This window comes from Galeopterus variegatus, unplaced genomic scaffold (genome assembly GCF_000696425.1).
Source record: "Galeopterus variegatus unplaced genomic scaffold, G_variegatus-3.0.2 Scaffold6, whole genome shotgun sequence".
NCBI classification, from domain to species: domain Eukaryota; kingdom Metazoa; phylum Chordata; class Mammalia; order Dermoptera; family Cynocephalidae; genus Galeopterus; species Galeopterus variegatus.
Window position 1 is genome coordinate 348,277 of NW_007726117.1, and position 16,946 is coordinate 365,222.

Sequence of the window (16,946 nt, forward strand, 5' to 3'; positions counted from 1 at the left end):
TTTTTTTTTTTTTTTCTGAATGGCTGGCCAGTACAGGGATCCAAACCCTTGACCTTGGTGTTACAACACCACTTTCTAACCAACTGAGCTAACTGGTCAGCCCCATTATATATATTTTACCACAACGAAAATTAATAAAAAAGAAAAAAGAAAGTACAGAGATGAGAATGTTTTTGAAAGACATTTATCTGGGATGGATGGTCATGTGTGATAAACGAAGCTGGAATGGTAGATCAGGGTAAGATTATAAAAGAACTTCAGGATTAGCTAGATGTGTTTACTTTTAGTATACAGGAAATAGTGAGTCCTTAGAGGTTTCTGAGCCATGCTTTTTTTTTTTTTTTTTTTAAAGATGACCGGTAAGGGGATCTTAACCCTCGACTTGGTGTTGTCAGCACCACGCTCAGCCAGTGAGTGAACCGGCCATCCCTATATGGGATCCGAACCCGTGGCCTTGGTTTTATCAGCACCGCACTCTACCGAGTGAGCCACAGGCCGGCCCAGAACTCTGAATGGCATTATTAAGCAACACAGCTCTTCTTTCTCTACTGGCTTGTGAGGAAAGAGAGGAAGCAGAGGCTCCTATTGCTCTGAAAGCTGATGACAATTGCTAGAAAAACAAAAGAACACCCTGATTGCTTATCTTGGGAACTATCAGAAGCCTTGAGGGCCAACTTGGTGGCTCACTCAGGAGAGTGCAGCGCTGGGAGTGCAGCGGTGCTGGGAGCACTGAGGCCGCGGGTTCAGATCCTATATAGGGATGGCCATATCTTGGGAACTATCAGAAGCCTTGAGGGCCAACTTGGTGGCTCACTCAGGAGAGTGCAGCACTGGGAGTGCAGCGGTGCTGGGAGCACTGAGGCCGCGGGTTCAGATCCTATATAGGGATGGCCGGTGCGCTCACTGGCTGAGTGCGGAGCGGGCGACACCACACCAAGGGTTGTGATCCCCTTACCGGTCACAAAAAAAAAAAAAAAAAGAAGCCTTGAGCTAGATTACAGTAACAACTACTATAGACAGCTGATGATCAAGTCTTGGCTTTTAACTCTGTCTGAAAGTTGGACAGCCTTTCATTCTAAGAACTCACAGTGCGTAGATAAAAAAGGTAAAATTTGAGGACAGAGACACTGATTTTTAACCAGTTTTTAATTTTTTTAAAAAGTTACCTTAATTATATATTCTCTATATGACTATGTATCATTTCATTCTTTCAACAAATATTTACTGAATATTTACTATTTACCAAACAAATTAAAGTCAAGCCCCTACTTATAGCTTGCTGGTGAAAACAAACAGGCACTAATTATAAATTTTTAAGGTAATAGCTGTAAAAGTTTAAGTGCATATGGTACTATGGGAATTCACTTAGTTCTGAGAAGCTGGCTGTTTTAATGAGTTTTATTTTTTAAAAATAAATCAGAGAATATATTCATGGGGATAAATTATTGAAAAGAGAGCCTAACTGGAATTTAAAAAAAAAAAAATTTAGGGGTATGCCTTATATGACCAAAGCACTACCCTCTTAGTGGCAGGACCCAAAATTAGATGGTCACTTTTCAAAGGAGAAATAAAAGTTTATTTTACAAACCCAAAATAATTCATTTATTCTACTCATCCAGCAGGAGAAAGATGAAAAAAAAGCGAAAGAGAAGAAATATAAAACTAAAGCCTTAATTTTCTCAATTATAAAATAGGGATAATAAAGTTGATGGGCAGGATTAATTTCTATTATATCTAGAAAGACAATGCCTGGCACACAATAAATTTCAGCAATTATTATTATTACCATTATATCATTTACTAGTAGAAAAGCACAACATTTACTGGCTTTTTGAAATTTGTAATAAAACATCCAAAGTGATGGCAGTTAGGACTCCAAAATGTCAGGATAGACTGTGACTCTTAAATCCTCCAGGAGCTGAAATTTCTTGGTAGATATTTTTGTTTCCCAAAGACAGACTGTAATACATCTTAAAAATCATTGCTCTGTTAAAAGAACTAAGTATCCCTTAATAAGCTACCAGAGCCAAAAAATACTGCAAGCAAATGAAATGTAATTTTTAAAGAATATAATTGATTCAGACCAAAGCAAGTCCCACAGAAATAAAACGCAAGCCACAAATGTAATTTAGTAATCTAATAGCCTCACATTAAAAAGTAAAAACAAGTGAAATTTATTTTAATAAATTTTATGTAGCTCAATATATCCAAAATATTAACATTTCAACATTTAATAAATATAAAAAATACTGAATAATAATTTATATTTTTTCAAACTAAGTCTTTGAAATTTAGTATATTTTATTCTAACAGCACATCCTAATTCAGACTAGCCATATTTCAAGCGCACAGTAGCCACATATGACTAGTGACTACTGTATTACCACAGATTCAAACTTCAGCAAGGAGGTTTTCAAATAAGGGGAGTCTCTCTAAACAGATGTTTTAAGGGTGATCCATACATTTGATGTGAAAATGAATTAGGCTACCTCTTTATTACCAAGCAAATACACACTACAACGTAGAGCTTCAATTGTTTAATCAGTAATGTCGATCTTGAGGTAGTCACAGTTGAGAACTTCTAGTGTCAGTGCCACAGGTCTTTACAGGGTCAGAAACAGATCAGGTTGGATCACAGAAGCAAAAGAGCTCCAGATTCATTAGTACAAGAAATGAACTCTCCAGACATCATAGTTTCTAAAGGTATTTGAAACAGACTAAACTGAGAATATAAATTTTTTTTTTTTTTGGCCCGGTCCCCGGTCCGGTACGGGGGTAACACTGAGGGTTGCGATCCGTTGCCGGACACGGATAAAAGACAAAAAGACAAAAAAATAAATAAATAAATAAATAAATAAAAAACGCTCAGCCAGTGAGTGCACCAGCCATCCCTATATAGGATCCGAACCCGCGGCAGGAGCGCTGTTGCGCTCCCAGCGCCGCGCTCTCCCAAGTGCGCCACGGGCTCGGCCCGAGAATATAAATTTTTTAAAAATTCAAATCACATGCTAAGATTTCCTAAAAAAATTTTTTTAGGTCAGTTCTTAAATATGATTGAGGTAAAGGCCTATATATTCAGTAATATAGAATCTGGCTACCTGGTTACATACTTCAGTCTCTTTTCAACTAGAGAAAGAGTTCATTCAGCTACTCTAGCCAATACTTATTAAGCAAGTATTCAGTAAGTCCTATGCCCTAAGTGCTGAGCTAGGAATGGGGATGATAATGATGATGAAGAGGAAGAGGATGACGACGATGATGACTAAATGTACTAAAATGTACTGAGAGTCTACCATGTTCCAAGAACTGTGTTAAGCATTTTACATGGTATTATTTGTATTTCCATTTTACAGATGAAGAAATTGATGTAGATAATTAAGTATATTTGTCCAAGTCATGTCAGCAATCTGGCAATCTGTTTTTAAAAAGCCCATGCTCTGAAATACTACACTATATTGCGTCATTAGAAATAAGAGATGATCTGTGCCACCACAGACACTTCAAAGTCTACTGGTGAAAGAAATATAATTCAGTATTGTAAGTGCTCTGAGAGAAGGGAACAGTGCTCTCTGAGCTGAGGTAGATATCAGGGAAACCTTCTTGGAAATGAAGACTTGTTCATTCCTCATCTGAAAAATCAGGATAAAATTACTTACCCTTCAGGGATGTGGAAACCTTCTTGGAAATGAAGACTTGTTCATTCCTCATCTGAAAAATCAGGATAAAATTACATCAGGGATGCTGCAAGAATTTAACATGAGAATCTATATAAAGCAGACATAACCAATGCCTGATAACTATTATTGTAATTATCTATCCTGGCCCAAGACCAGGATAACGAACAGGCCTGACAGGATGTGGCTTTTACTTCCTGATGTTTTTGCTAAAAGGACAGAGACGGGAAGGAAGTAGAAGCCAGTAGATGACAAAATATCAACTCCTGCCTCAGCATAACTCACCACCTCCACACTATCCAAGTGACTAAAGCAATCTCTTAATATGTTTTGCCTTTTCCACTGCCAAGACTTCTCTATCTGAGGCATTTTACTTCAGAGTAAGGGTTCTTAAAAATGGGTTCATAGATAGTTTTTAAGGGTCTGGAAACTCCTAAAGTAAATACAAAATAGTGCACAAAGATATAACTTGTCTTTTTTTCTAGGGGCAGGGACTAACAGCCTTCATCAGATTCGCAAAGGAAATCCCTGACACAAAAACAGGTCTGTGATTACCATGATTTGGTAATTCTATTTCTTCATATATACTCAAAAGAATGCAGGGTCTCAAGGAGGTAATTGTACATCCACATTCATAGCAGCATTATTCACAATAGCTAAAACATGGAAGCAACCCAAGAGTCCAAGTCCATCGACAGATGAACACATAAGCAAAATGTGGTATATACATTCAATAGAATATTAGCCTTAAAAAGGAAGGAACCTCTGACATATGCCATAATGTGGATGAACTTGAGGACATTACAATAAGTTAAATGAGCCAGTCACGAAAAGACAAATACTGTGTGATTCTACTTACAAGAGGTCAAAATCATAGAGACAGAAAGGACAATGGTGATTGCTAGGGGCTGGGGGACAGGGGAGAATGGGGAGTTATTGTTTAACAGGTACAACGTTTCAGTTTTAAAAGATGAAAAGCGTTTTGAAGATGGATTATGGTGATGGTTGCACAACTTTGTGAATATATTTAATACCACTGAATTGTACACCTTAAAATGGTTAAGTTGATAAATTTTATATGTATTTTACCACAATTTTAGAAATTGAGGGAAAAAACCCACGTCTGCAAAAAATGAGAAATTGGCCTGTTATTACCCTAAATGTCCCTGTGAGTATTAAAAAACCTTTCATATATAAAATCCTTTTCTAAAGTTTTCAAAATAAGCCGTTATGCAGAAGATCTTTTGCCTTATTTCAGCTTTTAATATATGGCCTCTACTCTGCCATAAACCTTGTAGGAATTCAGTCTGGAAAAATTCTAATATATATATATTTTTGCTATTATTTTAATTTATCAATATATATCATAGTTGATTTTTGTGTCCCTTTACCAGAAAAATTCGAATATTTATAACATACTTTGGTTCGTTCATTCAACCAGCTAACCTATATTGATTCTATGGTGTCAGGTACTGTGTGTGTTAATTTCTAGATCTATCAAAGTAAATAAGACATAGCTCTTGCCCTTAAGGAGTTCAAAATTTACTAAAAAAGAAACATAAATTACAGTACTACATTAAATGATGGCAAGTATTATAATAAAAGAATAAACTCTGGAAGTAGAGGAAAGAGCAACTAGCAATCTGAAGATTTCAAGGAAAGTTTGACAGAAGAGATGATATTTAAGCTGTGCCTTCAAGCATTAAGTAAAAGTTTACAATGCAAAAGGTGTGCTCCAGACAAAGGGAACAGCAGGATCAGAGGGACAGAAGAATAAAAGTGGTAGCATGTTGAAGTAAGATGTAATAAACCTACGCAACATATGGCTGGAGAAAAGGGATGAAGCTGAAATCGTAGGTTAGAGCACTCTGTTGAGCACTAAGAGTACAAAGAGCAAACACCCAGTGTCTGTTCTCAATAAACTTTACAATGTCAATGGGGAGGATAATTCTGCTGTACTGTGGAAGGTGGCTAAGACAGAAGAATGGTCAGGATGCCAAGGGAATGTCATGACAAAAGAAACTTTACAGCACTCTCAGACAAGTGAACTGGATCCAGTCAGGGATGGGGAGTCACTGAAAGATCTGAGTTGTATTTTTATATCGGCTGATAAGATGATCCAAAGAAAAGAAGGAAAGGCTCAAAGCAGGGAGCTAATTAGGAAGTTACAGCAATGATCCAGATAAAAGATAAAGGCTGAAATTAAGAAACAGTAGAATGGAGAAGACAGATATCAACAATATTAAATGAATTATTTTCTCATATATTATAAGCTAAGCACTAGGGATATAACAGTGAATAAGCAAGTAGTCCCTACAGCAAAGAAGCACGTAGTCTAGTAGGAGATCCAAAAATAGACAATTATAATAAAGTATGGTAAGTGCTATGACAGTTGTAAATATAAAAACTATATACAACAGCCTCTTAAGACTTGGGAGAGTATGAGGGCTGGAAGACAGAGTCAAGGAAGGCTTCCTCTCCCAGAGGAAATGATATATAAGGTGAGATTTGAAGAAAGAGAAGGAGTTGGTCAGGCAAAGGAGATGGGAAGATATGAATGAATTTAAGAGATATTTCAAAGATCAAAAAATAAAGATAAGAATAAGAAAAACCTCAGGTTTCTAGTTTAAGTGACTAGATGAATGGTGATGTCACTGAGAAACAGAGATACAGAATAGACATCCGGAGGAGACTAGGAAATCATGTCCTACAGGACCTTCAGAAGAAAAGACCACTAAGTGATGAAAAACATAGATCTTGAGCTCAGGTGAGAGATCCAGATATTTAATGAGTATTACAACTATTGCTTTTCCTTCTTTAAATTAAAAATATCATACTAATTTAATCTAAGTGACATAAATCACTAGATTAACAGCAAATATTGAAGGAATCACATAAAATATTAAGAGAAAAAAATGCCAAGAGATATTCTGCCACAAGCTCTTATTGTCTTATATTTTCTACTAGAAGCAATTTGATGAACTAGAGATGAAAATGACATTCTATTTTCTGACCAAAAAAAAAGAACATGCTTTACCAAACTAACTCCCAAGTTTATAGACAGCTTTCAATATTTCCACTGGTTTGCTATGCTCAAAACAAATTATTATTCTAGGAAACATATTCCTCTTTTCATTATGCTTTTCCATATTTTCCAAATTTTTACAGTGAATATGTATTATAACCATCATCAAGGGGGAAAATAAGTACTGTAAAGCACTGTAAAGCACCATATTAATTACAACTCATTACAATTCCACATTATGTATGTTGTTCATTTGCAGGTTTGATCCCTGGACTAAAATTAAATATCTTTTCTCAAAACCAACAAAGCAGGAGTTAATCTTTTGTCATAACAATTTAGTAAAAGCCACAAACAAAATATGTTTAAGTTCTTTTTTCCTGGTTTGTAGTAATAGGCATCACATTCTGAAATATTAATAAAAGATTTAAAGGCTGAAGGGTACACTTTACAAAGAAAAAATTGTTATTTACAATAATGAAAGCAAAGGTTTTAATGTAATACTTTAAAGACTCGGTAATAGTGACCTAATACCTAATACCACCACTTACAAAAGTGAATTTTAACAATCATAATTTTAGTATAGATAAATGAGTCTCATTATGGCACAGAAGACAAGTATTTTCAAATCTAGCTACTATAAAATGTTTATTACATACGTAAGGCAAACAAAAACGTTTATGGACCATTTATAAAGCATATGAAAATGAAAAGTCTAAATACCATTATAGACTCAGTAATCAAATGCTTACTTCTATTTCAAACCAAAGCCAAAAATTTAAAAATCTTAATAAGGGGGAGAGTTGTATAATAGAAAGAACACCGAACTTACAATAAAACCTGTTTTTGGTGCCAGCACTGTCTCTAACTTGATGTGTGACTTTGGATTTGAAATTGCTCCCACGAGTAAGGAAGAAACTGGACTATATGACCTTCAAGGAGTTTTGTTTACTTTCTAGGATTCCAATACTGAAGGCTTTATGTAAAAGACAATTTTTTTTTTTTTCTGACCAGTAAGAGGATCGCAACCCTCGGCACAGTGTGGTCTGCACCACGCTCAGCCAGTGAGCGCACTGGCCATCCCTATATACGATCCGAACCCGAACCCAGGGCCTCGGTGCTACCAGCGCCGCACTCTCCCAAGTGAGCTATGGGGCCGGCCCTAAAAGACAAATTTTTGAACAGGAATTAAGAACTTGGTAGAATTTAGCACAAAGCAGATATGTTTGAAACTAAACAATGACATTTTAAAAGGTGCCAGACTAAATTTACAAAATGTCAACTCATATTGTTCAAAGAGGTAGATGATAATGAGGTTGATGATTGAAATTACTGTAGATTTCGGGCCAGCCCAAAGGTGCCAGACTAAATTTACAAAATGTCAACTCATATTGTTCAAAGAGGTAGATGATAATAAGGTTGATGATTGAAATTACTGTAGATTTCGGGCCAGCCTGGTGGCGCACTGGAGAGTGCGCTGCTTGGAAGCGTGGCGGTGCTCCCGCCGAGGGTTCGGATCCCATGTGGAGACCAGTTCCCGCTCACTGGCTGAGCACGGTGCGGGCGTGACACCGAGGGTTGCGATCCCATTACCGGTCAGTAAAAAAGAAAAAAAAGGAAAAAAAAAAAAAAAAAGAAATTACTGTAGATTTAAAGCTATACTGCCTGAAGTAGACATTTGTCTCCCAGGATTCATTCCTCCTTCTGGCAACAGTCTCCAATTTTCATTCAGGGATGCTCTCTCCTCCATCTGGATCTTGATGGCAAACCACCTGCTCCTCGTCCCCGGGGACAGTGTTTACAACAATTCAATAACCTATAAATCCCTGGCCACTGACTGGTTCAGGGGTGGGCACAGCCCTAAGCCAATCCAATCAGGTTGAATCTCAGGACTTTCCCAGGAACTGCCAGAAGAAAGGCACTCTCCACAGAATTTTAAATTGTAAGGACAAGAGCCTAGATGTGTTTTAGCCCTTTTGCCAACATGGGAGAAAAGTCTGTTCCATTCTCATGGGAGAATGGAACCAACCTAGGTGACGCAGATAGAAGAAATGGAGAGAGCAACAGAACTGATTATATCATTTCAGCCTGAATATCAAACTATGCCTTAAGCCATCCCTACCTCTAAAAGGTTTTAGTTTCACAAGTCAAATTCATTCTCATTTAAATTAGTTTGGGTATTACCCCTTGCAACCAAAAAAGTTCTAACAACAAAGTTTATCTACAGCAATCTCAATGCAGTCTCACAGATAAAGTAAGATCATTGCCAAGTTCTTGCTGTATAAACTAGATAAGTCATTTAATCCCTTTATGTTTCAGTACCATCAATAAAATACAGTATCTGCCATTATCTGCTTCAAAGTATAGTAAAGGTTCAAAAAAGGCTGGAGTAAATACAAAGTGATATTTATTCATTTATTTTTTGGCAGCTGGCCAGTACAGGAATCCAAATACTTGACCTTGGTGTTATCAGCATCATGCTCTCCCATGGGTTCAAATTTGTGAAGTTTTTTTAAATATCACAAAAAAGTGATATTTAAAAGGTCTCACCTTTTAAAAAGTAATTTTAGGTAGTCATTTTTACAATGAGTATTACCCTGAAGTTTCCAGGGAACAAAGGAATTAAGGAAATATCAATCATACCTGTTGTACTCAGATTCAAATTTAATTGAATTTCAGTCTATCCTACACTGTACCTTTTAAGAAAGAAGATTCAACTTAGAATTAAGTAGTCTCGGGATCAGGGTATTGGCTTTACAGCTGCTAAGTTTGCACGACTTTGGGCAAAATAATCTAAGCACCTTAACTTCCTTGCCTGTAAAATAGGACCACCACCACCTATCTGAAGTCACAAGGTTTTTGTGAGGACCAAATAAGAATTATGAAAGCTCTTGGCTCGGTGTCTATATTTAACACTCCTTCCATCAAATGTATTAAATAATAATGTTTTCCTTATAAGTTATTCAAATACCTAAAGTTGGAGAAAAACTATATTTCATTCATTCAAAGACATACTTTTTTTCTATTTTTCACTATCTGAAATCAAATTGTATCTTAAAATTAATAGCATACTGTTGTTTATTTGGCAGTGATTTGTCTTCTTTTCAATGTATAAGAAAATAGCATATCTTGCAATTAAAAGTCCACTTATATCTGATGAAATAAGGCACAGTTACTCCATTCAGGTAGAACTATGGTATACTTCAACCAAATAAAGTAGCATTTACCAAAATATATATTAGAAACAGAAGGGTGTGTATGTGTGAGTGGGTGTGTTGTTCATGAAGTCAGCTGTAATTTTACTTTACATACCTCTGTAGGTCAACTATTTCATTGTTAAGGGTATCTAGTTCCTTAATAGCAGAGAAATCTGCAACAGGACTTGATCCTATGATGGTCTAAAAACAAAAAGTTCACAATTATACATTATTACTATAAAATTATGTAATATACAGCAAAGCACTAAAAAAGTTAAAAGCTCTACATGCATTCAAGGTATTGCATACTTCACTGTATTACACTTTTTAATTAAGAAAACCATATATAGTGCAATTATATAATTATATACTTAGTTATATACTAAGACATTTCCCTTAAATTCTCCAAAAGCTGTTATTTTATAATATGCACCCCCACCTCAGATCCCAATGTCTTTGTCACTTGATCCTAGCCTATCCAGAACCTTGCATAAAACACAGATCAGATATATAAACTAATTCCCCCACTGAAATGCAAATTTCTTGGGGAGAAGGATGGTGATTTATTTGCATTTGTATCACCTGGCACAAAGTTGAATCTCACAATTATAATCGTGTTTGATTTTATTCAATTCAACAAATATTTACTTTTGTTAAATATTTTTAGTGTCTATTTAAAATAAAACCAACTGCTCAGGCATGTTCCATAGTAATTATTAATATCACCATATATGAGACTGTCTTCATATATGACATCCTTTACAAATGGTTTTCTTCTAATAATGAAGATACCAAAAAATATTCTCTGAATGGTACTTATAATTAGAAAATCTAGCTGTGTTTATTCTGGGCTCTGCTATTTTACTAGCTGTATAATCTTCACCTGTAAAATAGGGAAATAATGTCTGCCCTACCCACTTTACAAATTAAACAAAATAATGTATATGAAGTCACTCTATAAGCTTTATAATATTTTATAAACTTAAGTTCCTGTTACAATTAACTCTTCAACAGAATATGCTCTTAAAAGATGTATGCCTCCCAATGAGTTACTTCCACCTTGGCTCAATCTCCTTTGTGAACCATTGTTGATGCCCTATATAACTGGTTGAAGTCAAGGCAAAAACATAACTGCTCCTTCAAACGCTTGACCAGTGCTACAACCCGACTGACAAATAACAGAAAAATCAACATCTGGAAATGTTAAAACTAAACACATAAAAACTAAGATATATTGATGACATTATTTGCAGTGAACATAAAACTGAGTATTAGTACTTATGCTGTTATGAACTTAATATAAGTCACCAGCTAACACAACAGAAGAAACATAAAAGCTTACAATATCCCATCTCCTCACATTTATATGATCATGCACAATTTACTAAGTACTTTTAGTGAACATAAAACTGAGTATTAGTACTTATGCTGTTATGAACTTAATATAAGTCACCAGCTCACACAACAGAAGAAACATAAAAGCTTACAATATCCCATCTCCTCACATTTATATGATCATGCACAATTTACTAAGTACTTTTGAATCCATTAGTCAATTCTCAAAACTAATTTGAAAAGTGAGTTGTAGGTAGGGCAGTTACTATTATTAACCCCATTTTAAAGCTGAGGAAACAGATTAAATGACTTGCTCAAAGTTGAACCCAGCTAATAGGTAGTTTGATCAAGTATTCTGATTAAATTCAAATTCAAGTGCTCTTTCACATAAGCCTCTTTGTGTATTTGCATATTAAATCACTTAGGTAAATAAAACCATTACTCTCTAAAAATAAACTTAATAAACAGGTACATCAATTAAACATGGCAAATATTTCTTTCTGTATTTCTTTATGCCTCACTGCATTTTTAGTACTAATCTGTTTTGTTTTGACTATCAATACCCAAACTCTGCATTTTTAATATTGACTTGTTTTGTTTTGACTACCAATACCTAAACTCATCAATTAATGCTATTTGCAATATTATACTAATTACAGATTTGTGTCAAATATAACTCAACTATTTTTTGCTCCACCGATACACAGTCCTTATCAATGCTAAATTAAATTAGAAATTTTAAAATGGTTTTCTGAATGTGACAGTTATTCACTAGGATTTTAACTCTGTTTAAACTTGACCTATGAGCTAAGCACGGACACACAGCTAGACAGGTGAAAAAAAGTGAAAAATTAGCACGTGGTCTCACTTTCACCATGTAAATGCTACTGAGAAATTTTGCTATCAGAGGTGCAGTATAAGAAACTCATGACTTCCATACCTCTTCTGTCACTCTAACTCAAAAGAAATGACTCACATTTGACAGTCTTTTGCTATTAAAAATATCATCCAATAAGAAGACAGAGTGAGACAAATTAGTTTAGCCTCAAACAAGTTAGAAGGTGATAGCCCAGATGATTCTAAAATGGCACGCAACCAGAAAGCATGGAAAAAGTTCAGCTAACATTACATCTGGTATATGAAGGATATACAAAGAAAAATACAGTATGTCCCCTTCTTTTAAAGTATTTTTGCTAACCCTGTTTTGTACATTACACAAAAATCCCACTTTGGTGATTTTAAGTGGGTCAGAGCCCAGAGAAGGCACGCTAAAATGAACACAAGGACCAAGTGACATGTGACAAAAGCATGCTGTTTAGGTATTTTCTCTGCATCAACTTTGCTGAATTAAAAACCTCTAATTTCAAAATGTATCTCATAAACCAAAAACCATAATGCTAAAAAAGGCATAAAATAAAGCTCTAACCTTGAGAGAGAGTAGAGTTAAGAAACTGACAGTACAAGAAAGGCGAAAAGCAGAGTGCTGCAGAATGGAAAAAACAGTCCAAACTAGAAAAAACACAGAAAGGAAAGCAACATTCAAAAAAGGATTAGTCAAAGCTGCAAAAAATGCAGTACTAAATTTAAAAAAAAAAATCAGATTATCAAGAGATTACTTGAAAGATAAAACAATGCAAATTTTAATTTTTAAGTTTAAAATTTTGTTAATAGATAAGACAACAGTTAATAAAATCCCACTGCAATGAATAACACTGACATCTGACTAAATAGACAAAGGTATCTGCTCTATTGAAAGGACTTCAGGCAAATCTACTAAATAAAAACCGCATACCAGATACAACTAGATGCAAGTGGCTACTAACATTAGAGACTTCAATGAACAAACATAATTTGCCTCAGAAATTTCTGTCATATTGGTAATTTGTGTTGGTAGGAGACTCAGTCAATTATAAAATGAGAAAAATAAAAAAAACCAACCTACATAGTGAAAGAAAGGATGAAACGACACAGTATCCTACAACTGAGATACAGTTATATAGCAAGAAGGCATTAATACAAATGAAGTAACCTTTATCTTTCTGTGTGGCATCATTTTCTGCCTTCTTCTCAACTTAGGGAACCCACATCATACATCACAAGAAATCTCCAAAAATTCACAAAATGCCCCCCCGCAAAAATTCGCAAAGCAGATAATCAAATATTTATTTTATTAGAAATAAGGACAAAAACTCCTATAAGTAACTCTCTATATCTGGTGGCTGTAAATTCCATTTAGTTTACTTAGAAAAAGTCCAATTTTGACTTTCATTAGGTTTGTTAAAGTGAGAGGTCTTTTAACCTATGTGACAAAATTAACATAAAACCAAAATATTCTTTTGATATTTTAAAGAGCTCTCCTCATACTACACATTTAACAACTCCTATTATAAACAATTCTGAAGAATCATCACAGCAATGGCTACTTTATAGGCCACAAGAGATTTAAAGATACAAAGTACTCATTTTTAAATTTTAAAGATTCAAAGTATTTTTAAAGGCAAATAGTCACTACAGTATGCAAGTCCTTCTGAAGGTCTGTTAAAGGACAAGATAGTATAAATGCACTTATACTAGAAAGTGTTTCTAGATGAGGAAAGAAAAATCAAGGAACAACATGGCTAAAACAATGTCATTTTGAAAATTACCACTGCTGATCAGAAACCAAAAGCAGCTAAAACCTGCTTCTAGGCTGTTCAGATATGAAGTTCCAGTGTATACTTAGGAATAAAGGGTCATCTATGGCAAAAACCACACAGTTTTATCCTCAACATAATGTTTTCTTGGGGACTTTTTTGATGTAAAATTGATACTAAGCAATCATCTCCTAGATTTTGTTTTCAAATTTGTATTTTTTTCTGTAAGAATCAATCATCAAGTAAAACACAAAAATTTAGTTTTTATATCTTTCATTTTTTTATACTCTTCATAAAAGTTAATTCACAAATCCAAGAAGGAAAAAATAAGGCCACATTTTTCCAATTTTAAGATTAGAAAATATAACTGTCATATGTGTAACGAATGGTGGGGTAAACAGGATTTTATACAAGGCACTTGAGCATATTTATAGGCACAAACTAAACCACAAACAGTATTCTGTTCTGCTCCTATCCAGATACGTTTTCTCCACTATTCCATCCAAATCAAGTCTGTCATCTGACATAGCACTTGTTCCTTTCTATTAATGCATTCAGGTTTTCTTTTAAGTTGTCTTACCTTTTGTAAACTGGCCCTGTCTGATGGTGGGATCATCTCAGGAGTAAGAATGTGAGGGGGATCAATGCCCTTTATTAACTTTTGATTGATTAAGTGAAAAGCCAAGGCAAACTGATCCTTTGAAAGCTTCCCACAGTCCTTTGTGTCGCATAGTGCCCTGTACAAATAAAGCAAACAGTATATAAATGTCACAATGACCATTCTAAAAATCCAAAAGAAAAGTAATATGACAATGTATCTTTCCAAAAATAATGAGTTGAGTTTAAAAAGACAGTCGTATCAACTTGCAGCTTGTCCAAAACTCACTTGAATGTTAGAAGAGGTAGATCAAGTAAGACAATAAAAAGAATGTCCACCCTGGTGCTCAGCAGGGACCCTAATCTGGGTTTACTTTGTGCTTTCTTACCAATTTCCAGAACTACTACAGAGTATAAGAGTTGTGGTGGGCCAAAGAATCCCAACATACCCTACTACCCCAATTTTTAACATTAAAAGATGTTAATTTTATGTATGTGTTGCTGTATTCTATTAGCTAGTATTTTATTGAGGATTTTTGCATCTGTATTCATCAAGGATACTGGCCTGTAGTTTTCTTTTTTTGTTGTATCTTTGTCTGGTTTTAGTATCAGGGTGATGTCTGCCTCATAGAATGAGTTTGGGAGAATGGCCTCTTTGACAAAGGACCCAAGTTCTACACACTGGGGAAGAGACTGACTCTTCAGCAAATGGTGCTGGGAAAATTGGATATTCATATTTAGGAGAATGAAACTAGACCCATACCTCTCACCATATACCAAAATCAACTCAAAATGGATTAAATAAATAAATATACATCCTGAAACAATAAAACTCCTTAAAGAAAACACAGGTGAAACACTCCAGGAAGTAGGATTGTGTACAGACTTCATGAATACAACCCCAAAAGCACAGGCAACCAAAGGAAAAATAAACAAATGGGATTATATCAAACTAAAAAGCTTCTGCACAGCAAAAGAAACAAGAGAGTAAAAAGACAACCAACAGAGTGGGAGAAAATATTTGCAAAATATACATCTGACAAAGGATTAATATCCAGAATATACAAGGAACACAAACAACTTAACAGCAAAAAAACAAGTAACCCAATTAAAAATGGGCAAAGGAGCTGAACAGGCATTTCTCAAAGGAAGATATACGAATGGCCAACAGACACATGAAAAAATGCTCAACATCACTCAGCATCAGGGAAATGCAAATCAAAACCACTTTGAGATACTATCTCACTCCAGTTAGGATGGCTAATATCCAAAAGACTGAGAATAATAAATGCTGGTGAAGTTGCAGAGAAAAAGGAACCCTCCTACACTGTTGGTGTGGCTACAAAATGATGCAGCCTTTATGGACAATGGTATGCAGGTTCCTGAAACAATTACAGATAGATCTTCCATATGACTCAGCTATTCTACTGCTAGGTATATACCAAGAGAAATGGAAATCATGTCGAAGGGATACCTGTACTCCCATGTTTATTGCAGTGCTATTTACAACAGCCAACTCCCACGTTTACTGCAGTGCTATTTACCATAGCCAAGAGTTGGAACCAGCCCAAATGTCCATCATCAGATAAGTGGATAAGGAAAACGTGGTATATCTACACAACGTACTACTACTCTGCTATAAAAAAAAAAAAAAGAAAAAGAAATACTACCATTTGCAGCAAAATGGATGGGCTTAGAGAAAATTATATTAAGTGAAATAAGCCAGGCACAGAAAGAGAAATACCGCATATTCTCACTTATTTGTGGGAGCTAAAAATAAATAAATAAATAAATACATATACAAACAAATAATGGAGGGTGGTGGGGGAAGAAGACACAACAATCACAATTCCTTGACCTTGTTAAGTGAACAGATATGATGTTGATGGGGGGGAGGATGGAGGAAAAGAGGAATTGGTAAAGGGACGTGAAAATCAACTACACTTATATTGATAAAATTAAAAAAGAAAAATAATTAAAAGATGTTAAAAATGAAACCTTTCATTCACAACTTCTCATGTGGAAAAACAAAAACAGAAAATGAAATCTAAATCTCAACAAATTTTGGTTCGTTGGTGGCACTAGAACTGATTCTAAAACAAGCAAAAATTTCCCTGTTGGCTTGCTTCCTGCAATTCTTAAGAGTAGGAGGATAGAAGGATCACCAAGCCAAAGCAAAAAGAACAGCTGCAAATGGAGATCACACGTGAGGAGAAGGTAGCAATGTGGAAAGCTTTACAAAATCACTTGAAGAGAAACAGCAAACGTTTTATTCTTTTTTTTTTTTAAAAGACCTCAGCTTTCTGAAATCCTGATCTGTATAATTCACTGAAAGCCAGTGTGGCCTGATGAAAAGACTATGGGCTATGGTGTCAAATAAACCTTGAAGTCTGGCTTTTCTAGTTATTTCTTCTTGTGACCTTAGCAGAATGTTTTAACTTCTCCAAGCCTTAGTTTCCACATCTACAAAGTGGAGATGATAATTCTC

General features: G+C 35.1%; 1 protein-coding gene across 2 annotated transcripts in view; it reads right to left on the reverse strand.

The window, feature by feature from the left end:
* EPS15 (epidermal growth factor receptor pathway substrate 15) overlaps positions 1–16,946 on the reverse strand; it is a 133,401-nt gene that overhangs the window by 69,440 nt on the left and 47,015 nt on the right. For both annotated transcript variants that reach the window (XM_008576173.1, XM_008576238.1), the window contains exons 11-12: positions 14,442–14,598; positions 10,009–10,094 (exon numbers count right to left, since the gene is read on the reverse strand). In XM_008576173.1, the coding sequence (XP_008574395.1) occupies positions 10,009–10,094; positions 14,442–14,598 (243 nt within the window). The remainder of the gene's footprint in view (positions 1–10,008; positions 10,095–14,441; positions 14,599–16,946) is intronic.